Below are 26,257 nucleotides of genomic sequence, written 5' to 3'. Positions count from 1 at the left end.
GAGCAACATAGGCTATATTGCATTTACAAAAAAAATAGAGATCCTTACCAAAAATGCAATAATGTAACCCAAGGTGTAAAAAATTCCTTAATAAAAATTCTGTCATCGCGTGCGCTGCGGAATCTATTCCTTGAAGTACGAGGATGGTTCTTATGAAAAAAAACGTAAACATGTAGGTACCACGGGCGAAGCCGGGGCGGACCGCTAGTTAGTTAGATATTCAGAAAAGATTGATAAAAGCGGTGGAAGTAGAAAAAATTAATTGGTTGTACATCACTACATAGTATTAAAACAAAGTCGCTTCCTCTGTCCCCATATCCCTATGTATGCTTAAATCTTTAAACTACGATACGCATTTTGATGAGTTTTTTCACAGAACAGTGTTTTTTTTTATTTAATAGATAGAGTGACTCAAGAGGAAGGTTGTACATAGTTTATAATTTAGTTTTACAGTTGTCCTTAAATATAAGAAAACAAAAATTAATCTTTGTAATATTTATTCAGAGAAAAGTATAATGGAAAAACTAAATAACAATAAAACAATATATCTTAGCAGTAACATGTCCTAGCATATCAATTATATTGATCAACTACGATAACAAACCTTACTTGTATTTTATGGAAGCCCTGCAGATATTTTATGATTTCATAAATAGCTTAAGCTTTTTTTGGTCTTGCACCAAAGATTGTAGTACCGACACGCACTGTAGTAGCCCCCAACTCGATCTAAAAGAAGTAGTATCATATTTTATTTAGTTTCTTTTACCTAAATGCAGCTTACTTGCTACTACATATTTATTTACTTATTTTTCAAAACAAAAAAACTATTTAAGAGCAAAAATAGTCCAACAACAAATCAAATGTGACTTAACTTTATAATTATTTGCCTTTATTTAAATTGGAACTTACATTTGAAATAACTTAATAACATTACTTACAGCATGTTCAAAGTCAGTTGACATTCCCATAGACAATTCAACATTATTCACATCCAAGTTAAGGTTCTCACATACTTCTTGCCTGCATTTAGCGAGCAATATGAAGTCTGGATTTGGCCCTCTGGATACATCATAGTCATACTGGCCGATAGTCATTAACCCTTTGAAATCCAAGTTGGCACAGTTCTCTAGAACATGCTTCACTAATGTTGTTGTTTCTTGTGGCTCTATACCATTTTTAGCTGCAAAAATATGTCATTAGTATTATAGCTTTTAATAATAGCTTTTAAATTTATGAATATAATTATATCAATATTATTAAAGAAAATATGAGTCTATTTTGTTAAACTGAATTGAATTGAAAGAGTTTAATATAATATAATATATTATCTCATGATCAAGTAATATTAGAAATCTTTTCAATGTGCCCCTAAATATAAATGAGGATTATCATATCGAAAAATTATTATTAGATAAGTACACAAAAATTGATTCAAAGAAACACATGCTATATCTGTACAAACACAAATTATTTACCTATCAGACTTGATAAGGCCTTTTTAGATAAGACAGACAGACATAATAATAACAGATGTCATCATTTCAATATGATTGCATAAAAAAATTATTATTTTACCAACACCAAATTTCTTCAATGAAAAAGTTGAGAAACTTGTACAAAATGACAAAGATAAGAATTACACTTCTATTTTAAATAATATTACTTATATGCATTGTAAAATTTTACCAAAATTTCAAATGTCATGAAATGGATGATGCAATGAATGCAATATTGCCGTTATTAATAACAGTATACATTTTGTATGTGTATTATTAAATTATACCACTTACCTTCTTCAGCACTGGTATTGACTTGCACCATGACCTTCAACTTATCATCAGTTTTACGGAACTTCTCCCACTGTTTGTTCAAATTATCAGCAAGTTTAGCGGAATCAACTGTTTCCACCATATACAAGTTGGGAGACTGAATCAATTTATTGATTTTATTAGTCTGCAAGTGTCCAATAAAATGCCATTTTATATCTTTACAATTTTCCAATATTTGGGGGTCGCTTGCTTTATCTGCAAGCTCGTTGACGTAATTTTCTCCGAAATGGCGCTGTCCAGCTTCATATGCTTGTATGATAAGAGGAACTGGCTTGATTTTAGTTGCAGCCACTAGAGTTGGTAGTATTTGTGGTAGATCCTGAAATTAGAAGGTTAAGAATTATGCTATGCATTAAATACATAACGTAATTATTATAAAAGGAGTGAAAAAAATATCTAACCTTACTTCTCCTTGCTACAGCACCTTCAATACGACTCAAGACATTTTTTAAATTATACATTACATCAACTTCGTATTCACTATCACCAGACATAATCTAATGCTTCTTCCAATTTATTTTATTTTAAGATTTTATGATCACCGGTAATTGTGCTCTAAAACGTTGGTCGATACCTTGGATTATAAATGATTTGAAATAGCTGCGTTTATTGTTGCTTTAATACTATAAAAACACGAGCCTCAATAATTATTATTTATCACTATGTAACAAATAAGAAATAGGCAATTAATTATTAGCCCAATTAGAAAATTCAAACTTCAGGCACGCACAGCTTCAGATTCAGGGTCAATAATCATTATCATAAAATAATATTGACATTTGACAATAATTGACATTTGACAATGACATCCCAGATTGACATGTTTTGTCAGAAACTTCAAATAACGACGGACAGTCTACAGGAGGTCCACAGCAAGAAGCTTTTTCACAGACACAGAAATTTTTCACACACGGCACGATCTGATCCCATACTAAGCTTTCGCTTGTGTTATGGAAACCAGATGGCTGATAAACATATAGGTCTACCAGAATCTGATGGCATATTTATATTTTAAAAATAAAAGATTTTCATGTGGCAACTTTATTTGACAACTATCAAATTGGTTGTCAAATTATTGTGTTGATGATTAATTTTTAGGATTTTGTCTTCAAAATCTTCGAAATGTCGATAAAACCGCTGCGATCACAAGCAAGAGGTGTTGTTTACAATGTGTATAGAAAAACATTCGATGAAGAAGGGTCAAACACATCACAATTTTCAATTTTAAAGCGCGTGAAAGATTTTATTGCTAAGTTGGACTTACCCGTTTTGATACTTAAAATTAATAATGTTGTTTGTTGATTAAAATATAATTTTATGAAAACTTATTACAGGAGTTTCCATTCTTGGCTATTTGTCAAGTCCAAGGTACACCTTGACACATTATAAAATTGACTTGTACACAAGTCAATTTTATAATGTGTTAATACTTACGAAAATAAATATGAATTTATTTTATTATTGTTTTATTTTATAAAAAATTATAAACAATCGTTAATTAATATAGTAAATAAGTTTTGATCTGCATTATCATTACATCCATATTTTCACATGCCATAATGAACTGAATATACATATATTCAAATATAAGTATGTGTAAATAGTAAATACATAATATTATGTATGTATTATACATGTAATAAGTACCTACTTAATATTACGTGGATATCTCATTATTAAATACAGTATTATCCACTTGTTTAATGTGACTAATGATATTGAGGACAAAATAAAAAATACGCAGTATCAAAATCGTTCAGTCCATTTTCCCTAGGGTTGCACACTCAAAATTTTGATTTCCCTAATTGCCATCAGATTCTGGTTTACCTATACATATATAATAATTTTAAATAAATACTTATATAGATAATTAACACCCAGACACAGAGCAAATATCTATTGTTTATCACACAAATATTTGCCCCGGGTGGGGATCGAACCCACGACCTCTAGCTTTGAAGGCAGGGCCACTACCAACCAAGCCAACCGGCCAGTCCTTACTTACCTAACTTACCTAATATTTTTTTGTTTTACGTATTTCAGCTTTCCAAAAAATGAAGTAAAAAGAAATATATTATGTGCCTACCAAGGGTAAAATGACAGAGGAGTACGACCCAGAAAAAAAATACCTTTTGAAAAATAAACTTTGTAAAGTTAGCTGAAATTTTTGCAAGGCTGCTGTAAACAGTTTTTCTTTGATGTTTTTGGCTTGAAGTTGACCCGTCGAAGCAACGCGTTTAAAAAGAAGATCTGAGTAGCTTACAATTTGGTAAACAGCATCTGATGCAAAACACTACTTTCCTCTATTTACAAATTTAAGGATGTTAATGATGTTCATATCCAAGCTTTGTAGCCAAAAGTTATCAAGCGTTATTTAAACTATCATTCTGTACCAATTAAAATTATATGTACCTATAAAGGTGATAATTCTTGTAAGTTGACAAGTAATTATAAGGGGGCGTCCATAAATTACGTGAGGTGTTTTTTTAAATTTTCTGCCCCTCCCTCCCCCCTTGGTGAGATGTCGTGAGATTTTATTCAACCCCCTCCCCCATCCCCGAATCTCACGTGAGATTTTTCAAAATGTGAGTTTCTTACGTAAACGCGTTGGATTGTTATTGTAAAAAGAAAAAAACAAATTTGCATCGTGCTTTTATTTACGACTAGTTAAGACTAGTAATCAATATTGCTGAGAGTTTAATTATAAGTGTAATAAAAACTAATACGTGTAATAACGCTTAAGATTAAATCTTAAGCATGTACAATCTAGATTAAATAGACCAAAATAGTATAATTTGTTTTTGTTTCAATCAGAAAAAAAAATGTGTGATATTTGCCGAGACCCCTCCTCTCTCCAACGTAAGATTAGATGAGATTTGACTCGACCCCCTCCCCCCTTTAAACACCTCACGTAATTAATGGACGCCCCCTAATATAAATACTGTTATAAATATATTATGTCGTTATTATTTATAGATCATGATTTTTAGTTTTTTCTATTTCGAAAAATCCTGAATTTACAAACCAGCGTGGTCACCCCACAGAAAGAGACAAAAAACATAACTGGCGTCAATCAAGGTCATATTTTCTTGCTACAAGTTAAGGGCGTATTCAGAAAGAAAGCTCGAAACTTATAAGCGCTTATAAGCGCTTATAAGTTTCAAGCTTTCTTTCTGAATACGCCCTAATGTTCATATATATTGCAATTTCCAGTTTATTAGATAATATTATATTCCCTTTATAATATTCCCTGTGTATATTCCCTATTTTAAACTGTCATCATAATACATATAAATTTAAAGATTTCTGAACGACAACTACAAACGTCAATGTTACATGAATTGATTTTCTGTTTTCGTCTGTCGACTGTCGAGTGTCGAATTTTCTTGTTTGTATAGGTATTGCGTTTCTTTTGCGGAAATCGGTATTTACAAATTAAAATGACTGTTTATTCTTCAGTGAAGTAAGAAGTAGCAATGAACGTTCTCGAGAAGGCCGAGAAGGCCCTGGAATATTTAAAAAATTACGAAGGTGTAGCAAAGTAAGAGTTGTAAACTTTTTGTTGTGTTTCTATCGGATTTTTATGGGTTTTTACTGATGAGTGTTTCAACTTGCGTTATTGCAGAGGTCATGAGTTACAAGCTGCAGCTGGAACACTGGGCCGGTGTTTGGGAGCTCTCGGAACGCGACCGAACTGCGCTAGGCATTATGCAAATTTACTTAACGTCGCTGTTCCGACTTTGCTTGCATTGGCCAGTCATGAAAGTGTAAGAAAGCCTATTTAACTCTCGAGAATTCCAGTTCCATATAGCTTAAAAAATATTATGTTGTTAAGAACTTTGAACTTATTCAAAACATAACTGACATAAAGGATATACATTTTCTAGTTCTTATAAACATTAATCAAACAAATATCTTGTTTCTAGGCTGAAATAAGACTAGTGGGAGATGAAGCGCTCAACAGAGTGGTTGTTGGTGGATTTGCTTTCAATTCTTATAAGACAAATGCCATACTACTCAATCAGATTGAGGTCTCTAGAAATGCAAGGTATGATTAATAGAATAAAGAAAATCTACATAATTAAAATGTATTCTTTTCCTTTATAATGTGTGTTGTATAGATATCTCTTTCTATTATTTTGTAGTTCTTAATAAAAAAAACAATTGATTTAGTTTTCAAAAGTATTTTTAAACACTATATTATAAATACTGTACTTGTACTTTACACTCCATCTATATTTATTTATTTATTTATTTAATCATTTATTGTACCACACCATTTAATATTACAATGTACAGTATAATATATATCTGTTTGGATGCGAAGTACAAAAGGTGACCTTATCGCTTAAAAACGATTTCTTCCAGGCCACCTAAGGTAGAGGATAGATATATAATACATATAATTAATTAACTATACAACTATATTATTGTGTATGTATTGTAATGTTAAATAGTGTGGTACAATAAATAATTAAATAAATACTGATAATATTTTTAGATGGATAAGAGCATCACTAGCCCGTATCTGTCTTGGAGACAGTTGGTTACGCCCAGGCATTGGAAAGATAAGATCTCAAGCACAAACCCTTTTCCCAAAGTTGAGTGAAATTGTGCGAACTACAAGTGAACTGCCGCTAATTGTTGAGGCTTTGGAAAGTAACCTGCCGAGGATTTTAAATGCATTGGCTGAATACACAACGGATGAAGAGATATATGGTATGTCCGATAAAGATTTGGTATGTGTGTTTTGTTGATACTTATCCACATCAAAACACATATTAAAGTGGATATATCACAAGATTAATGTAGTTTTCTAAATCAATTAAAAAATAAACAGCAATGTAGTGTTATTCATGCAATGAATCAAATGTGAGAGGAGTTAGAATAAAGTTTATTTTCAATACTTTGTATTAAATTAGTAGTAATTATTGAAGCAAGTTTCACTTTAGGCGTATTGAGAATAAAGTTTCAAGGTTGCGACTTGCATCATGGCAATACCGTTATGTCATGGAGTAAAGCCATGATTTTTGAAGTGAAAACTTCTTTAGCGGCGTTGAGCACTTTTTCTGTAATGGGTATAAAATCTTAAACTCGCGTCAGGACACGTGACCTGATCGAAAAAGCGTAAGACGGATACCATTCCAAAATATCAAACATGCTCAACGTTAATAATCAAGTTTTCACTTCTGCCGGCACTCTCGGAGTGCAACCCGTCTTTTTTTTTATCTTTGAGTCTTGCCAAAGAAGTTTCACTTCTAACACGTGTTCTTGGCACACACGCGTTTTAAGTTATGTATGTTGATATAATCCCCTGCAGAGCTGTCGATCGCTCTGCTGTCACACGTGCAGTGCGGCGAGGCGTCAGTACGGCGCGCGTTAGGCGCCTGCCTCGCCGCGCTCTGCCAGCACCGGGAGACTGCGCTGCCCACTGTGCTGGACAAGGGATATGGTGAGCTAGTTAACAATGCTTCAAACTCAAAACTCAAACTCAAACATTCATTTATTCAATTAGACTACTATTTAGTAGCACTTTCGAATCGTCATTACATAAGTATTTTTAACATTTACCACCGATTCGGAAAGCAGTATGGAGAAGAATCGGCAAGAAACTCCATAGTGGCTCTTTTAAATCATGTCAATATTACATAATATTATGTAACTTATATCTAACTACATAATAATATATCATAATATGCCAAAGAACTGTCCTGTGGTTTTTATTCATGATTAATATGAGATAAATAATATTTCAGGACAATTTTACACACGGCACGATCTGATCCCATACTAAGCTTTGCCTGTGTTATGGAAACCAGATGGCTGATAAACATACATACAATTTTAAATAAATACTTTTATAGATAACTAGCGGTCCGCCCCGGCTTCGCCCGTGGTACATAATATTTACGTTTTCTCTACATAAGAACCATCCTCGTACTTCAAGGAATATAATAAAAAAAGAATTATCGAAATCGGTTTAGCCGTTCTCGAGTTATGCGCTTACCAACACATTTTGCGATTCATTTTTATATATAAGATTAACACGCAGACACAAAGCAAACACCTATCAATGCTTCAATATCCATGAACATTTCAACGCTGTGCCCTGGTGGTACACATGGGAATGAGATGTTTCACTTTTCACTGCAACAAAACAACAGATTAAGTCAAAAATATCATACCGTCACACAGACACAAACTCGCATCTTTGCGACGTGATAGAAAAATACACAAGATTAAACAAATTTTAAATCAAAAAAAAATTTTCCCCTATCTAATTTTTCCTCTATTAAAAAAATGATTAAATTTCAGCCAAAGATTATATGATTTTTATTTGAACATATTTAATTGATGTGGCAATGACAATCAATTATTTTATTTACAGAAAAACTGTGGCCCACAGCTGCTGAAGACAGTATTATTATCGGATGGTTTTGTGTTTTCAAAGCTATATTCCAACAGAATGAAATCAAGAAATTCAGTGAGAACAACGTATTTTCTGTGCAGGATTTTCTAGAAGTAAGTAGATACTATTGGATGTTTTTTAACGCTCATATTTTACGCTTTACCTGTATGTTTGTATATGTATAAATGACTCCTTTATACTCGATTTCGACCCACTTTAAACGGAAAGATTTAATTCAAACTTTGTTCATTTATGACAAAACAATTTCACGTGTTTATATTATTATTCTGAATAGAAAATAAAAAATAAAAAATGTTAAAAAATATACTTTTTACTTTCAGTTCATTCTATCATTAAAGCATGTTTTATCAAGAATATTATTTTTTGTATCGAAAATAAATTCCAATTTTTAAAATAATTTGTTTTTTTTTGCCAGCTATATCAACTATGCATACACTACATCGATCTTACAACGACAGAGCATAATGTACAAAACGCAGTACTGGAATGTCTAACAGTGCTTATATCGCAAGCTCATCATGGATACAGGAAAGCATTGTTGGATAAACATCCGAGCCCTGTGTGTTTGGATTCAAGGACCAGTGGGAAGGGGCATAAACGGAATTTTAGTGAGTATTTTTTTTTGTTTTATATAGAAATTTATATTTATAAAAAAAATTTGAATGTTATAAAACTAAAATATCAAATTAAATTAAGAGCTTCCATTCGACAAACAAAAATGGCGGTCGGCTGCCGAGTAGGTATACCTACTCGGCAGCCGCGATACACGCGACATGCGCTACACAGACCAAAAAGTTTGAGACGATGTAATAAAAGTTTCACTTTAACAAAATATGAAAAAATATTTTATAGTTATATTAATCCGGCTCGAAGGACCATAATATGTTCTAGCAATAGCGGTGTATTTTGGTTGAGTTTTGAGATTTGAAATAAAAATTCGGAACGTTTCAAGACAATATCTTAGGAGACTTACTACTTACTTTTCACTATTTTTTTTGAAGCGAATTTATCTGAGAGTTACGTTTCTATAAAGACACCTCGCTCTGAAGCGATCCAATGAAATATTTTTGCTTTTGAGCATATAAACAACTCTGCATTGGGTTTCTGCTGACCGGTCGTTAAGTCGTGTCGAGTGGTCGTGGATTATATCTTTCTGATAATGGAATTTTACCTTTCTACCTCCTTCTACCACACAGTTACGTTTCCCACCATTCGTGGTTACTCACGATGTTTATCTTCAAACTCAAATATTTATTTATTCAATTAGACTTCTTCGAGAAGCACTTTTGAATCGTCATTTTATTTTTTTTAATTTACCACCGATTCGATCTTAAGCCTGAGCACAGAATACATAATAGTAGCTAAACGCTACAGAACGGACACTCTCCGCCTCCCGCCAAAATCATTTGAACCACTTGTTCCTGCAGGTTACACGAGCGCAGTGTCCGCACACAGCGCACACAGCTCGCACAGCGCGGGCGGCGCGGGCGAGCTGGCGCTGCGCGGCGCGCTGCGGCTCGGCTCGGCCAACAAGCTGCACACGCCCACACACAGCTCGCACGACCTGCCCATACAGGTACAGGAAACGGAGGAACAAATAAAAGTCAAATGCAGTTGCGTATAAAAAAAATATTTCCCGAAAATTGCATGTACGAAAGAGTTGAAACTTCGCACACAAATAGTTTGTTAGAACTAGAAAAGAACAAAGAAAAAGAATGATTTGAAAAATCACGTGTATTTAATTCAGACAAAATTACAAAATTCGAAAAAAAAATTGAACTAAACAATCCCGTATAAAAAGGTCGTCAAAAAAGTTCATTCAAATTATCACCTTATTTCATGGCTATAATGTTGAAAGTTTATTGTAGAAAACTCTGCTTATTCTCCCTTGGGCAGAGTTTTACTTCGGACAATTTATTTGCGTGATCGTGAATCTATTGCACGCCTCATAAGCGAAGCGTTGAGGTGGGTACTACTGTCACTTCGCGCAAAACATCTGATTTTTCAAACTTAAAATGTCTTTATGTATCATACATTGCACTTGTAAGATAATACATACACACACATATTAAGAAAAAACACTATTTTTAACATTCATGATATTTTTGATGTCATTTTTGTTATTTAAACTAGTTAAAAAACAGTTTAAAAAAGTTCTGTCTTGGACGTCCGTGTGTCTGTATGTGCGGAGGATTTTCTTGTTAACACGATAGCGACCGAAATACTTTACTAATCGAGTCTTTTTTTTTCTCTTACGCTTGAGTATGCTCAGGAATAGAACCCTTTCATTTTTCAGGGTCTGATTCGATGTGGTTTAATTGTTATTAAATAAACAAAAATAATAATTCATACTAATATTATAAATGTGAAAGTAACTCTGTCTGTCTGTCTGTTACTCAATCACGCCTGAACTAGTGAACCAATTTGCATGAAATTTGGTTTAGAGATATTTTGATACCCGAGAAAGGACATAGGATAGGTTTTATCCCGAAAATCCTGCGGGAACGGGTTTTTCTCTGAAAACGCGGGCGAAGCCGCGGGCGGAAAGCTAGTTAATAAATAATTATTAAAAAAAAATTATGAGGCGTGCACTTTTGGATTTTCCAAATTATTTGTTTATTGTACATACGTTAATTTTCTAAATAAATTCAATACTATAAAAAGACGTGTGGCACTCGGGGACTGCCGCGGTAAAGCTATTGCATGCTATGCCTTCAAGCCACACCTCCGAGCCCGTCGGAGTGGGGAGCGTGAGGTTTTTTCGTTACGGAATTTCTCGATTCGGTCCCCGCGCCCAAGGCCCGCGATAGAAGCTATGCAATAGCTTAATAATACAAATAAAGATATGCATTCAGACGCCAGACACGCCAGAAAGCGACAGCGCGTCTGTGGACGCAGAACAACTGTCCCGCGCGGTGGCCGAGCGCCTGCAGCACTATGCGGATGAAGATGGGGATGTCGTTATGCGGGAGTGTGAGGAGACTGTTAAGGTAAAGTTCAATTTTAAGTTGTTTAAGGTTGTATTTGAATAATTATTGCGAATAACAAAATCAATGATAATTAAGGGCTTGATTTTATCGGATATATTTATCTTACAAAAAGAAATGAAATATAATCGAAACTGATTGTTTACCACCATTTCAATTGATAATATGCTTCATAAATATTATCCAAACCATTTTTAGGATTCCACATAGTGTAAAGTCTAATACGGAAGTATTACTGAATAATATTTCTTATTAACTACTTGATTTTTTCCATTTCATCAAAATAAACATATCTTGCACAGATAAACATCGGATCAAGTTCAGACGACGACGTAAGACTGAAATACTGCGCACGACTACTTGTCTCCAAGTTCCTTCTCGCTGGTTGTAAAGGCCAACTCGTGTCGGATCGGTGAGTGGAAACTTAATTAGCTCTGATATATGAAATAATGTTTAAAAAACTGTACAACGGAAACAATAATTAAAAAAATATTATTGATTGGTGGATTTGTTTAAAAATCATGAAATATCGCACTGCTAACATATAAAAAATGGGGTGTTCATTTCAATTTTGTCAGGTATTTTATAATGTTATTTAATTTAAACACCTCCTATCTCATTCTATTTCATAAAACTAATCCTATCCAAAGGTTGCCTGGCAGAGATCGCTTGAAAGCGATAAGGTCGCCTATTTAACGTGTTGTATCTTATATGTTTTTCTCTTTTCTTTTTATTTTCTTCTGTATGTGTGTGTTAAATAAAGAATTTTGTATTGTATCGTGTATTGTATTTTGAAAGTCTGACCGATAATAAAAATTGCTCGTATCTAAAAAGTATATCAAAACCCAGGTCTGTCCGTGTGTCTGTGAAGTCGTCAGCGCTGTCGTGTCTCGCGGAGATCCTGCGACTGTACCCGCAAATAGCGACACTGTACCTCGATAAGGACGCTGATACTAAACTATTGAATTATTCTAGTAAGTGTCAACTATACTAATAATAATATTATAAAGCTGAAGAGTTTGTTTGTTTGAACGCGCTAATATCAGAAAGGCGAGAAAGGCTATATATCATCAGGCTAATATCAACAGGAGTAGAGCACTGCGGGTAAAACTGCAGGGCACGGCTAGTTTATTATAATTCACTGTTTTCACGTATTTCAAGAAAGCACAAACATTTGAATAAATAATTATTTTCTTCAAAAATTTTGAAACATTTCTAAACTGAATTGAATCCAATAGAAATCTGTTCAATTCTGTATTGATATTGTTACTATAATTAATTATTACTAAAATATGTTGCTATAATGGTATGTCAAAACATTAATGATTATTTCTGTTCAAATAATGTGTATTGTACCGATAAAAATGTAATACAGCAGATGTCGTTTAGTCAGTTAATTCAATCATTCATTGAAATTCCACAGGTTTATCAGAAGGTGCAGAATCAAACCAAGATACTCTAGACGAGTTCATTCTAGAACGAAACGTTTGCTTCCAAGACTCGCTCACAGAATCTCTCAGCCAGGATCTATTAAAGAGCTGCGACAGCACGCAACAATCCAAAACCACGAAATACACGAAATCCATAGAGAAGTCCATAGAAAGCGAGTTGAAAAGCCTAAAAGACGCACCCAGTAATATGCTGGACAGCAAACTGATTGCCAGCGAACTCAGCGCTGATACAAACATGACGAACAGCAACTTCACAACGAATTCCACAGATGAACAATCGACCGGATATCCGATGTCCAGCAGCGGGGGTATTCTATCTTCCAGCATAGATCTAGACATGAAGTTTGACCATTTCGGTGACTCGACGAACGAAACGGTCAAGTTCGACAAAGAGTTCGATAGACGGCCGAAGAAGATAGACGTCGAGTCGATGAGCGAACAGAGCGAATTGGAATATCAACATTTGAGTGATATATTACTATTCGAAGATCACAGTGACCCCCAAATAAGGGGTTTGTTGAGGGTCTGCTTGGGACGCTATTTAGTTGGGGCGTTGGATCTCTCGCACGGGGACTACAGCCGCTGGAGGAGTTACGCGTCGCTGCCCAAAGATGTCGCAGAGGCTATGAGCCTGGAGAACCTGATGGAGGTCATTTTGAAGGTGCGTTATTATGTTATGTGATGTTAGATGTTTCACATCACAGACGTGTAATGCAAACGTAATACACACGACACACCACACATGACATATGACGTGTTAATCATGAAAGGGACGTCAATGAAACGCACCAGATCAATTCAAACTGTTTTTTAAATTAATTTCTGCCTTTCTAAACATAATTCATACTTTATGACTTTGAATACACACCACATGTGACATTCGACATATGCGACACAACAAGTGACTTTCGACACACGTGACACAACACTTGACTTTCCACACACGTGCCACAACACGTGACTTTCGACACACGTGACATTCGACACAACACGTGACTTTCGACACACGTGACATTCGAATGACATTGCGATGACAATTTGTTATCGTTACTCGTTATTAACCAATTTCAAAAAAAGGAGGCTCTCAATTAGGCCGGTATATTTTTTTACTTTTACGACTGTGTTTCGATTGTTTCTACACATAGCTTATGAATGGGCAGGGTCTATCGGACGAGGTCCACTCGGCGGTGAACCACACGCTGTGCACACTGGCTCCGCTCAGCGCGGCGCTGGCACACAGCACGCACGCCGGCGAGCTGTGCGCCGTGCTGGCTGCGCTGGCCAACGTGCACGCCAACCCGTACTGGCTGTGCCGGCTCAACCTCGCCAAGGTGTACGAGAAGATGCCCTATGCTAGGTCAGATATTATACTATTGTGTAAAACGTAAAAATAAATTACCTAGAACCAAGAAAATCTAGAAAATTAATTGAACCTTCCTACAAAATGTACAAGATCGATTTGAAATATTATAATGGTAATTAAAAAAAACTACGTTTTTTAATCAGTTGCATTAGAACAAACTCAAATTCTTCGGACCGATTCTGATTTCTGACTGATCGATCGATATTGTTGAGAGTATCTGTAACAATAATATTTCACTTGTGAGATTCATATAATTATGTTGCTACATCACCATCACTTTTCACTTTTCAATTTATTGACACAACAAAATTAACAATTTTCTTTTTTCAGATTATTCATGCTGAGTCCAAACTACAAACAACAGAGTAAAGTGATAATGGACACCTTATACCGTCTGCTCGCTGACACAGACCAAAAAGTACGATCCGCGGCAGCTAATACCATCGCTGTGTGAGTTCTTTGAATAATACTAAACTGAAACTCAAAGATAAATTCGATTGAATTCGAAAAATTTCGATTTGGCTTTAAGAAGAGCTTTTATCGATAAATTATAGAAATAAATACTTTACCACCATTTGCATTTATTATTTATCTGCAAACATAATCTTAAACATAAAATGGCAACCCACATAAGTTAAAAAAAATACATCGAATATAAAAAGCGTCATGAATTTTATAACTCTATTTTACGTAATCAGCGCATGCAAAACTATTAGTACCTTTAAGCTTAGTACACCAACGAAGGGACACCCTGTACACAGTGAAATTGAAAAATTTATAGTGAATATGTTTGATCAATTTTAAAAATTCAGTCCAACAAGAAAAATAAAATCAGCAAGTTTTTTTTGTTTGGATTTACTGTATACGAATTAATCACTAAGTGAACGATTGAATGATCGAACGAATGATCTGTTGGTAGCAGTGCTCTAGCTTTGCAGGTTTTATTTATTGTAATTTTTTTGTTTTGATTTACTGTATACGAATTAATCACAAAGTAAACGATTGAATGATCGAACGAATGATCTGTTGGTAGCAGCTGTGCTCTAGCTTTGTAGGTTTTGTTTATTGTAATTTTTTTGTTTGGATTTACTGTATACGAATTAATCACTAAGTGAACGATTGAATGATCGAACGAATGATCTGTTGGTAGCAGCTGTGCTCTAGCTTTGCAGGTTTTGTTTATTGTAATTTTTTTGTTTGGATTTACTGTATACGAATTAATCACTAAGTGAACGATTGAATGATCGAACGAATGATCTGTTGGTAGCAGTGCTCTAGCTTTGCATGTTTAATTTATTATAATAATAAATAAAAATATTTATTTTTTTGGCAACTACAGTAATTTATTTTAATAACTAGCGACCCGCCCCGGCTTCGCACGGGTGCAATGGCGGCCGGCCGGTACCGCCGCAAACGCTACGTCCCGCAATTTTTAAATCTGTAATATCTTCGAAAATATTCACTTAAATCATACGGTGTAAAGGGCCATATAGATCTATATTAAATGAACAATGTATTCAAGGTATTTAATTGGCTAAGGATTAATGCTGTATTGGTTAAAATCGCTTCGAAAATTAGCCATTATTTGTCGTAAAAAGTAAATGACAAAAAAAAGTTATTGTCCATAAGAGATAGACATATACCATCGCGGACTTTTCTGTAGACCTTTTCATTGTGTACAATTCTTAGTACATTATTTTGATAAAACTCGTAGGGTTCAGCCTGCGTTTGCAATATAAGCGGAAAAAATGTAAATGTATTATTTATGACATCACATTACAAACCTCAAAAATAACAGCACTTCTCCACTATTTAATGGATGTTATTATACATATAAACCTTCCTCTTGAATCACTCTATCTATTAAAAAAACCGCATCAAAATCCGTTGCGTAGTTTCAAAGATTTAAGCGTACAAAGGGACATAGGGATATAGGGACATAGGGACATAGGGACAGGGAAAGCGACTTTGTTTTATACTATGTAGTGATAACTAAAAAAAGTGTGTGGGCTGAGCACATGCGTCAGAAGTGAAACTTCTTTGGCAAGATTCAAAGATGGTACCAAAATCGACGTCTTACTCCATGACGTGACGGTATTACCTTGAAATTTTACTCTCAACACGCCTAATGAAGTTTCACTTCAATAAAAATAAATATAAGCAACTAAATAAATGATCAACTTACATATTGCAGCATAATCCCCTCCCTATACATACCCCCACGGGCGACCAGCACGTCCTGGCTCGCGGAAGAAGCGCGTCGCTCCAGCGCTATCTTTTCCCTTCACGAGAAACAACATTCGCTTGCGTTGCTTCGCCGTGTGCATTGTCTTGCTGACTTGCCGGCACAACTCACACAGGAGAGGAGTGATGTCGACGATGATGTACTGGCAGAAGTGGTGGGGGAACTCGTGGTGCGCATGATGCAGAACGGATGTAGGAATTTTGCAGTGAGTATTATTTTATTTTTGATTGTTCATTTTACAACTGTTTTTGTGATTTTCAGGTATTTTTTTAATATTTTAATTTTTTTATTGTTGATTTTTATGTTTTATTGATCTAATATGGAATTTTGAAATTATTATTGTGATTATTTTTTGTCAGCAAGGTGCGATCGAAGCGCTCCGAGCGCTCTGCTCGCGCCACCCGCCCGCACAGCACGGAGCTGCGTACCGCGGGGTGGGAGCGGCGCAGCTCTGCGTGCACGCGCTGTGCGAGCGCGGCTGCGGCGCGCTGTGGGCGGCCGCCGCGCTGGACGTGCTGCGGCTGCTGTACCCCGGTATGTATACAGCTCTGCGTGCACGCGCTGTGCGAGCGCGGCTGCGGCGCGCTGTGGGCGGCCGCCGCGCTGGACGTGCTGCGGCTGCTGTACCCCGGTATGTATACAGCTCTGCGTGCACGCGCTGTGCGAGCGCGGCTGCGGCGCGCTGTGGGCGGCCGCCGCGCTGGACGTGCTGCGGCTGCTGTACCCCGGTATGTATACAGCTCTGCGTGCACGCGCTGTGCGAGCGCGGCTGCGGCGCGCTGTGGGCGGCCGCCGCGCTGGACGTGCTGCGGCTGCTGTACCCCGGTATGTATACAGCTCTGCGTGCACGCGCTGTGCGAGCGCGGCTGCGGCGCGCTGTGGGCGGCCGCCGCGCTGGACGTGCTGCGGCTGCTGTACCCCGGTATGTATACAGCTCTGCGTGCACGCGCTGTGCGAGCGCGGCTGCGGCGCGCTGTGGGCGGCCGCCGCGCTGGACGTGCTGCGGCTGCTGTACCCCGGTATGTATACAGTCTAATAAAAAAAAAATCGTCAAAATCGGTTCACTCAGTCGAAAGTTGAGGTAACAAAACCCAAAAAGAAAAAAAAAATGCATATTCGAATTCGAAATCTCCTTTCAAGTTGGTTGGCAATCATTTGAAAATCAAAGCTATAATCAATTGCAAAAATAAAGCAAAATTTAATTTCGAAAAAATGTTGCAAAGCTATATATGTATTCCAATTATTTAAAATCTAAATAATGCATACACATATATTTTCACTAGATTTCCGCCCGCGGCTTCGCCCGCGTTTTCAAAGGAAAACCCGCATAGTTCCCGTTCCCGTGGGATTTCCGGGATAAAACCTATCCTATGTGTTAATCCAAGTTACCCTCTATATGTGTGCTAAATTTCATTGTAATCGGTTCAGTAGTTTTTACGTGAAAGAGTAACAAACATCCATACATCCAAACATCCTTACAAACTTAAGATTAACTGCCACACTCAGAGACGTTTAATGGTTACATAAGTCGTTCCTTAGTACAGATTTAAAAAAGTTCGCTCTCAGAGACAGTTAACGGTTCATTACCGTCCCTTAATGACAATTAAAGTTAAGTACAGCAAAACCTTTACTTAACTTTTTAATGGTTGATTTTGACATTTGCGTTTGAGGACTTGAGGTTATATTTTTATTTTTAATAGGTAAAAAAATCACATTAGCATTAATTAAAAGTTTTTTCAATATTAAAGATTGGTGAAGATGTCTGATCTCATAGACTTTATTGACTTTTTAGACTATGCCAGAAGGTATAGAGAAGTCGGGCCGAGACGGTATTTACGAGATAATTCTTCTTTTTTTAACCAATTGTGCCAATAAAGCTTTTTCATCGGCGGTGAAATTGGCTACTCTACTGCGTGGTGTTTTTGTTTGAAACTCCTAAAAAAAAACATATATGAACCGAAGTTTGTGTCGTTTAACTGCTATGATAGATTCACTGAATGTACTTTTAACGATACTTACCATGATATTAAATATAGCTGTAATTAAACTTAATAGCGCGAAAAACTTCTTGTCGGGTGAAACACAACAACACAATCCAAGCGGCAAGCAAAGTTTTTAAATAAAATTGAAAACATTGACAGTTAGCAATAAGTGATACCAGAAAAAAAGGGTCTGGTTGCTTTAAATTATTTATATGAAATAGATGTTTTGCTTTGTCTTTCACTAAAAACGACCGGTAAAAGAACTTATTTTAATTTATGTCATTTATATAGATGCTTTCAATGTGTTTAAATAAAGTTTTTTTGCTATTTACTAATAACAGTTTTTCAAGTGTGGCTACACTCACCGTTTATCGATAAGCATTCGATAGAATGATTTGACGTTACTCCGCCCTATGGATACTTAAAGTTGTCATTAAATAATGAACCCTTAAATTTTGTCTCTGGGATGTAGCGTCAATTAGCAGATTTAATGATAATTAGTTAATTACTCATTAGGACTAATTTAATGAATCTTTCTGAGTGTGGCAGTAAGATAAATAAATACTGATAATAGCAACATAATATGTTTCAGTTGAAATCGACCACATAATGCGCAACAAAACCAACAAGGACATATTCGAGCGCGATCCGCAAGAGTTTAGAGAGAAATGGCACTACTTAGAGAACGAAAGAGTTGCTTCACTCTCCGAGAAGTTCCTACAAGTCACATTAAAGATGCTCAATGTGCTCGTGCATTTGATAGAGGAAGTTAACCCTAATGTACATGTGAATAAGAGCAGTATTGCTCTGCCAGGCAGTCCGGTTAGGAGGAAGACGCAAGGTGAGTGATTGAGTGAACGATGAGTGAATGATAGTTTCTTACGTGACATAATTAGTGAACGATAATCTTACGTTTACATGTTTAGATATTATCTTTATAATCTGTTGGACTAATTTAAAGCTTTATCATAAAAGAAAAACATTTTTTATGTTTTGGACATTCCTATTATAAACAAATATTAACTATATTAATATTTGTTTCGAAAAAGCCGTTTTCTGACTTAATTATTATTCCCAGAAAACTAAATTTTAATCTAATGATTATGAAAAGAAAAAAGAAGACTTGTACTTTTTGCACATGTTTGAAACTGAATAAAATTAATTATTTTCAATTTTTACGAATAAAAAAGATGCACACATTTTTAACATGTTATAATATGTTTCTCTTTTTTTCTTCTGTATGTGTGTGTTAAATAAAGGATATTATTTTAATCGTATTATTTTCCATGAAAGATTCGATCCCCCGCAAGAGCAGCATAACACCCGATACAGACGACAAGGCATCTCTGAAGAAGAAGCCGACGACTCCCGCCAACACGCTCAAGGCGAGCTTCGCGGGACACTTTGTGAACGAACCCGTGTTCGTTAAGATGTATGATAATTTGCGGGCTACGTACTCTAACCATAAGGTAATAGATACTTTAACTTTTAGGGTAGGGTAAAGTAGGGTACTTTTACTTTTTATGAAAATTTGAATTAAATTTTACAAACTTTTTGTTAAAATTTAGTATAAGTTTTAACACAGATATATGTCCTTGACTACAAAGTAGTATGTAAAGTTACAGTTAGAATAGCAAAAAGCTATTTCCCAAAAATAATTTCTTTTTCAAACTTCCGTTCAGTTACACAGTTTTAAATAAAGATATTTATATATTTTAATCCTGCTAATTATTTTTGTAGATAAACCTGGACCCGAAAAGCAGTATATTCTACGAATTTCTATCTACCGTTCTCAAATCGCTAGCCATACAATTAGAACTGTCAACCGAAAATGAATTCGGGCCCCTCACCGAAGAACTGCTCTATTATCTCAAAGTGATAATGCCCCTATGCCCCGAAAACGCAGTATACTGCGTCACGCAACTGTTAAAATGCCTCTTTGGTACTAACATGATAAATCAGTACCAAGACTATATGAATATAGCTGATCCGGTGCCTAAAAAAGAACCAGCTAGTTTCTACGACGATGTTTTAATGATAAATAGCCTAGATACTGAAACTAGACGTGATAGTGTATCTTCTGAAGGAAGTGAAAAGGAGACTAAAGATCCCATACTGATAGAAGAGAAACGATTGCTATTGGCGATAGAGAATTTTAACAAGAATAGAATGGATCGCAAGTGGAGCACTAATAAAAAGGAGTTGGAAAGATATATACGGCTGTTCGAACCGGTTGTGATACAGGCTTTGAAGGTTAGTGATTTAGAAATTTTAAATTAAATTGAACCTAAAATAAATCTTCAACAAAATTAATAAAGTTTAAGACATTTCATTCATTTGATTGTTGTTACACATAGACCTACATTGAATAAATTGGAAAAATATGGAATACCCGCCTCGAATACAACAATACGATTTTATGAAAGCCGATTAATTACATTATTTCATATTATCATCAATCATCAACCTGATTATTTTATAAATAATTCGGTGTACCTCAAGGCTTCGATCTGGGGCCACTGTTATTTTTAATTTATACTAGTGGTCCGCCCTGGCTTCGCCCGTGGTACATATTTCGCAATAAAAGGTAGCCTATGTCCATTCTCGGGTATCAAAATATCTCCATACCAAAGGACATCGGCCACTGCCCATACATACCAAGACCTGACTATGAAATGTCGCGACCATGATTAATATAGGGCTTAAATGGTTCGCCTAACCACCCTTAGCAATCCCACATTGCAAATATATTATTTGAAAGTGGTGGAGCTTAGAACTTTTACATAATTTGCCATTTTTGAGGTTATGGCTACGTATATAATGAATATGGTTTAGAGTTATACCAACAGCCATAACTAAATTCTAAGGGTGAACGACGTAGCCTATGTTATTTATTTCATTGTTATATAAGCCAATACAACACTGTAGTGACAAATAATCATCAAATAATAAACAAAATCATGTTTTTCAGCTACGCGTCAATCATGTCATGTGTCATCTAACCTTTGTGTCTACTGTCTATTATGCCGGTAAAAAATACGTTCCGTTTTACATATTTTAGGTATATTATTAAATGTATTTATGGCAAAAAATATTTTTTAAATCTCTAGATTATATCTTTCTTACTGTTTTTGCTATTAAATATGATAGGTGAAATAAAACAAAGAAATATATATTATTATTCTAGTGTTTTTTTAAACGTAATCGCTAATTAACTCCCGCTGCGCTGTGAAAACGAAACGCATGACACAGGTAAAAATGAAAGACGTTTGGATGCGTTCAAACAATGTTATGAATTTGAGTTTATTTATTAATAATACATAACATTTTCCCGGCCCGAAAAAAATAAGTTAGACCCCGTTAGTAAAAGCACGCATAAATTACTATTTTTTGATACACCGATGATTAATGTTCGCATTCAGGTCATATGTGGCCATCCTCCTTTCATGCAAATTGGTTCAGTAGTTTAGGCGTGATTGAGTAACAGACAGACAGACAGAATTACTTTCGCATTTACAATATTAAGTATGGATTAGTGACAGTCTATCAGGTTTATGTATAGTGGATATCTTTTTTAAGGAATAGAAAAATAGATCAAACGCGACGCGGAAATCGAACCCGCATTTTTCTGTTTTCGCCTCGGAAAGGCAGAAAGATGAGATGATTGTCATTCTATTAAAAAAATATATGGTCTAAGATCCGATCATAGGTCGACCTGCACCGACGTGATAATAGAATGAGACCAATTTTATAATAAATGTAGTCTATTAAAAAATCTATTAAAGATGGGTTGACTGAAAAAATCCTGGACAGGATATTTTTAGTTAATTATTAAAAAAATCTTTTTATTTTTTTTTATGCAGTGTTGAGACAATAAACAATTTTGTTATAAAACAGCGCTCATGCTGATATATATTTTTTTTCTATCATCCCATCAAGTGAAAGTAAGTTTATACCTGCCAACCTAGCAGTTTGTCCAGGTAAATATAGAAAACCCTATGACTGCACATTCTGTAGGTTTCATACTTCAAGTCTATCATAATTTTTTTTATTATCTTGATAGTACTTACTGCAATTAATTAAAAAAAAATATTTTTTAAAAATTAAAAAAAATGTCCTGTCTAGGAATTTTTTCAGTCAACCCATCTTTAATAGATTTTTTAATAGACTACAATATTTATTTTAAAATTGGTCTCATTCTATTATCACGCCGGTGCAGGTCGACCTATATTCGGATCTTAGACCAATATAATTCTATAATATTTTTCAAATATTATTTAACACGTTCCGTCGTTCGCGTGTGTCCAGATGTACACGCTGCAGAACGGCACGGGGCTGCAGCGCGCGGTGCTGCAGCTGCTGTGCCAGCTGCTCTCGCTGCGCGTCAACTACTGCATGCTCGACAGCGACCAGCTCTTCATCGGCTTCCTGCTCAAGCAGCTCGACCTGCTCGAGCACCACGAGATACCGTGAGTTGCGCGTCAACTACTGCATGCTCGACAGCGACCAGCTCTTCATCGGCTTCCTGCTCAAGCAGCTCGACCTGCTCGAGCACCACGAGACACCGTGAGTTGCGCGTCAACTACTGCATGCTCGACAGCGACCAGCTCTTCATCGGCTTCCTGCTCAAGCAGCTCGACCTGCTCGAGCACCACGAGACACCGTGAGTTGCGCGTCAACTACTGCATGCTCGACAGCGACCAGCTCTTCATCGGCTTCCTGCTCAAGCAGCTCGACCTGCTCGAGCACCACGAGACACCGTGAGTTGCGCGTCAACTACTGCATGCTCGACAGCGACCAGCTCTTCATCGGCTTCCTGCTCAAGCAGCTCGACCTGCTCGAGCACCACGAGACACCGTGAGTTGCGCGTCAACTACTGCATGCTCGACAGCGACCAGCTCTTCATCGGCTTCCTGCTCAAGCAGCTCGACCTGCTCGAGCACCACGAGATACCGTGAGTTGCAAAGTGTTCTTTTTGTATAAGTTTCAGTTAGAGTAGATGCAGAGTCTACTGCTGATGTCAAAAAATATGTTGCCGACCTTGTAAGTAGAAAAAACTAAATTTTTATCTCATTCATCTATGTCAATAAATGTATGCTGTGCTTTACCATTCAATATTTTAGCTAGCTTCGTTTGAAATTTCTGTCTATTTTACATAATTAAAATTTCTCCGTCTTTACCTTCACCTTTAGATTTATTGAAATATAATTATGCGCTTATTCTCTTTCAGTAATTGCTGCGAACTAGTCAACAGTATAATGTTATTCCTGGTGCAACTCTCGTCATCGAAACATCACTCGAAACATATTATAGAAATTCCTAAGGTAAGGCTAGGTAACCTACGTCTTGTTTTAATAATTAAATCCACGCAACTGAATCGCACAATGTGTGATTTCATCACTACTAGTTCGCAGAAACATGTATTTGAAGACGATAAAATATCAACAGCTCTTGCATACTTTATTTTTATTAAATACATAAGATTTTTTCTGGTTATAAGTATTTGACTATGTTAATCAAACCATCTTATTAAAGTAACTAAATCGAATCGAGAATGGGCATAAATCATATTGTGTATTTTTATAATATCATGTGTTTATAATATAATCAATCAATCAATCAATCGATAATCAATCAATCGATAATCAATCAATCGATAATCAATCAATCGATAATCAATCAATCGATAATCAATCAATCAATCAATCAATCGATAATCAATCGATAATCAATCAATCAATCGATCAATCAATCAATCAATCAATCAATCGATAATCAATCGATAATCAATCAATCAATTGATCAATCGATAATCAATCGATAATCAATCAATCAATCGATCAATCGATAATCAAACGATAATCAATCGATCAATCGATAATCAATCGATAATCAATCAATCAATCGATAATCAATCAATCGATAATCAATCAAATCAATCAATCAATCAATCAATCAATCAATCAATCAATCAATCGATAATCAATCGATAATCAATCGATAATCAATCAATCAATCGATCAATCGATAATCAATCGATAATCAATCGATAATCAATCGATAATCAATCAATCAATCGATAATCAATCAATCAATCAATCGATAATCAATCAATCAATCAATCAATCAATCGATAATCAATCAATGGATAATCAATCAATCGATAATCAATCAATCGATAATCAATCAATCGATAATCAATCAATCGATAATCAATCAATCGATAATCAATCAATCAATCAATCAATCAATCAATCAATCGATAATCAATCAATCGATAATCAATCAATCAATCGATAATCAATCGATAATCAATCAATCAATCAATCAATCAATCAATCAATCAATCAATCAATCAATCAATCGATAATCAATCAATCGATAATCAATCAATCGATAATCAATCAATCGATAATCAATCGATAATCAATCAATCGATAATCAATCGATAATCAATCGATAATCAGTCGATAATCAATCAATCGATAATCAATCGATAATCAATCAATCAATCAAATCAAGAATATAAAGTGGAGAACCCAATAAAATGATCCTATTATTATTAATTTTATCAGTAGGTCAATTTATCTGTATGTGTGTGTGTACAGCTGATCCAATTGTGTGACGGTCTGCTGGCGGCGGGCGAGCAGGACGCGTGCGCGGCCGGCCTCGAGCCTGTCGCACTGAGAGTCTTCACATCGCTCGGTACCGGTGAGCTAACACATTTGTGATAAAAATTACATTTTCAGCAATAAGCAGCATTCTACTTACGCCTTTTGTGATTGAAATTATATTCAGCTACAAGAAGCGATTGCGTTTTAAAACTTTATTATAACAATTTAATTGTTTGTGCAAAGGTTCGGGATTATGATTATGATTGCATTTTGTTATATTGTCTACAAATACAATAAATAAGAGCGGACCTTATTATGAACCTTGAGGGACACCCGATATCACGTAAAAGTAATGTAATGTAAAAAAAAGTAATGCAAACTCAAATATTATTTAAACCAATTCCGAAAAAAAAGAACATATTGTTCTCATTACGTTTAGTATTTCGTGATTGACTAAATCGATTGCTTCGTTAAAATCAATGTAATCATCAATGGCATATATACCTAATATGGATTGTTTTAGTATTTTACTCAAATTTAAAATTTTTGGTCCTTCGAGTGGGAAAAATAATAATAAAAATTAAAATTTTTCCTAGAAATCATGTATTATCTCTAGGGGCAGGCACACTGGGCCGCACGCAACAGCAAGAACTGCAAGCTACGCGGGAGGTGATTTTCTATATGCTGCAGAAAACAATGCATTTACCAAGAGTAAGAAATTGTGTATTTTTATTGTTTTTGTGCAATAATAATTATTACTTTCTCTTAATTCTTCTATTAATTACTTTCTCTTTTTTTTCCATCTCATATAGTTTATTATCAACTTTAAGCACTGCTTCTTTCTTTTTTATACCATACAGTTTATTATCAAATTTTAACGCTTTCAATTTACTCCATTCACTATTTTCGATCACACTATTTTATTCGTTTAACTTTAATTTCATACTTTTAAAACTTTTTGAAGTGAAACTTTTTAAGCGCGTTTAGAGTAAAATTTCATGTCATTTTCGTATTATGAATCTCGCCAATTTTAATTTCTGACACGTGTGCTCGGCATACGCGCTCTATTTTCGTTTATCTTATCACTTTTCGCCATAATATGTAGTCCTACTAATATTATAAATGCGAAAGTTTGGGAGGATGTGTACATGTGTGTTCGTTACTCTTTCACGCAAATACTTCTGAACAGATTAAAATGAAATTTAGCACACATATAAAAGGTAAATTCTTAATATACAGGGTGTCCCAAAAAGTAGTGATGAACGGAAGCTGGGAGGTAGAGGACCTAGAGGGCTATCCGAATCACCCCCATGTATGTTATGCGATTTTTCGTATTTTCGGAGTTATGACTTTATG

At 35.4% G+C, this 26,257-nt stretch overlaps 2 protein-coding genes across 2 annotated transcripts in view; one reads left to right on the top strand and one right to left on the bottom strand.

The window, feature by feature from the left end:
- Positions 1-480: 480 nt before the first annotated feature.
- On the bottom strand, positions 481-2,575 carry LOC149477824 (pyridoxal phosphate homeostasis protein). Its single transcript, XM_089709952.1, has 4 exons — positions 2,231-2,575; positions 1,791-2,148; positions 939-1,180; positions 481-726 (listed from the first exon to the last, which is right to left on the bottom strand). Exons 1-4 carry the CDS (start codon positions 2,321-2,323, stop codon positions 658-660), a joined length of 762 nt encoding a protein of 253 aa, XP_089566078.1. The 5' UTR covers positions 2,324-2,575; the 3' UTR covers positions 481-657.
- Positions 2,576-5,201: 2,626 nt separating this feature from the next.
- Positions 5,202-26,257, top strand: part of htt (huntingtin) — a 46,162-nt gene continuing 25,106 nt past the window's right edge. Inside the window, 24 exon segments of the mRNA XM_089709655.1 lie at positions 5,202-5,370; positions 5,455-5,596; positions 5,756-5,877; positions 6,331-6,548; positions 7,150-7,281; positions 8,218-8,351; positions 8,675-8,867; positions 9,687-9,835; positions 11,115-11,249; positions 11,549-11,658; positions 12,096-12,220; positions 12,670-13,358; positions 13,858-14,054; positions 14,391-14,510; positions 16,255-16,510; positions 16,665-17,036; positions 17,039-17,324; positions 18,880-19,128; positions 19,581-19,756; positions 20,028-20,540; positions 22,596-22,756; positions 23,518-23,611; positions 24,896-24,998; positions 25,518-25,612. Of these exon segments, the coding sequence (XP_089565781.1) occupies positions 5,306-5,370; positions 5,455-5,596; positions 5,756-5,877; positions 6,331-6,548; positions 7,150-7,281; positions 8,218-8,351; positions 8,675-8,867; positions 9,687-9,835; positions 11,115-11,249; positions 11,549-11,658; positions 12,096-12,220; positions 12,670-13,358; positions 13,858-14,054; positions 14,391-14,510; positions 16,255-16,510; positions 16,665-17,036; positions 17,039-17,324; positions 18,880-19,128; positions 19,581-19,756; positions 20,028-20,540; positions 22,596-22,756; positions 23,518-23,611; positions 24,896-24,998; positions 25,518-25,612 (4,836 nt within the window). The 5' untranslated portion in view covers positions 5,202-5,305.

Source organism: Colias philodice, chromosome 23, assembly GCF_061535455.1.
Source record: "Colias philodice isolate Cphi_HAF_F1 chromosome 23, ilColPhil1 Martin Lab GWU primary, whole genome shotgun sequence".
Lineage (NCBI taxonomy): Eukaryota > Metazoa > Arthropoda > Insecta > Lepidoptera > Pieridae > Colias > Colias philodice.
The sequence above is the reverse complement of the archived record's forward strand: the minus strand, read 5'-3'. Positions and strand labels throughout refer to the sequence as shown.

Excerpts from the sequence above, each read along its gene's own strand:
- LOC149477824 (XM_089709952.1), bottom strand. The coding sequence starts at position 2,323 with ATGTCTGGTGATAGTGAATACGAAGTTGATGTAATGTATAATTTAAAA. Across the intron at positions 1,181-1,790 it reads CAATACCAGTGCTGAAGAAG|CTAAAAATGGTATAGAGCCA; the intron begins GTAAGTGGTATA and ends ATATTTTTGCAG. Across the intron at positions 727-938 it reads CAACTGACTTTGAACATGCT|ATCGAGTTGGGGGCTACTAC; the intron begins GTAAGTAATGTT and ends TACTTCTTTTAG.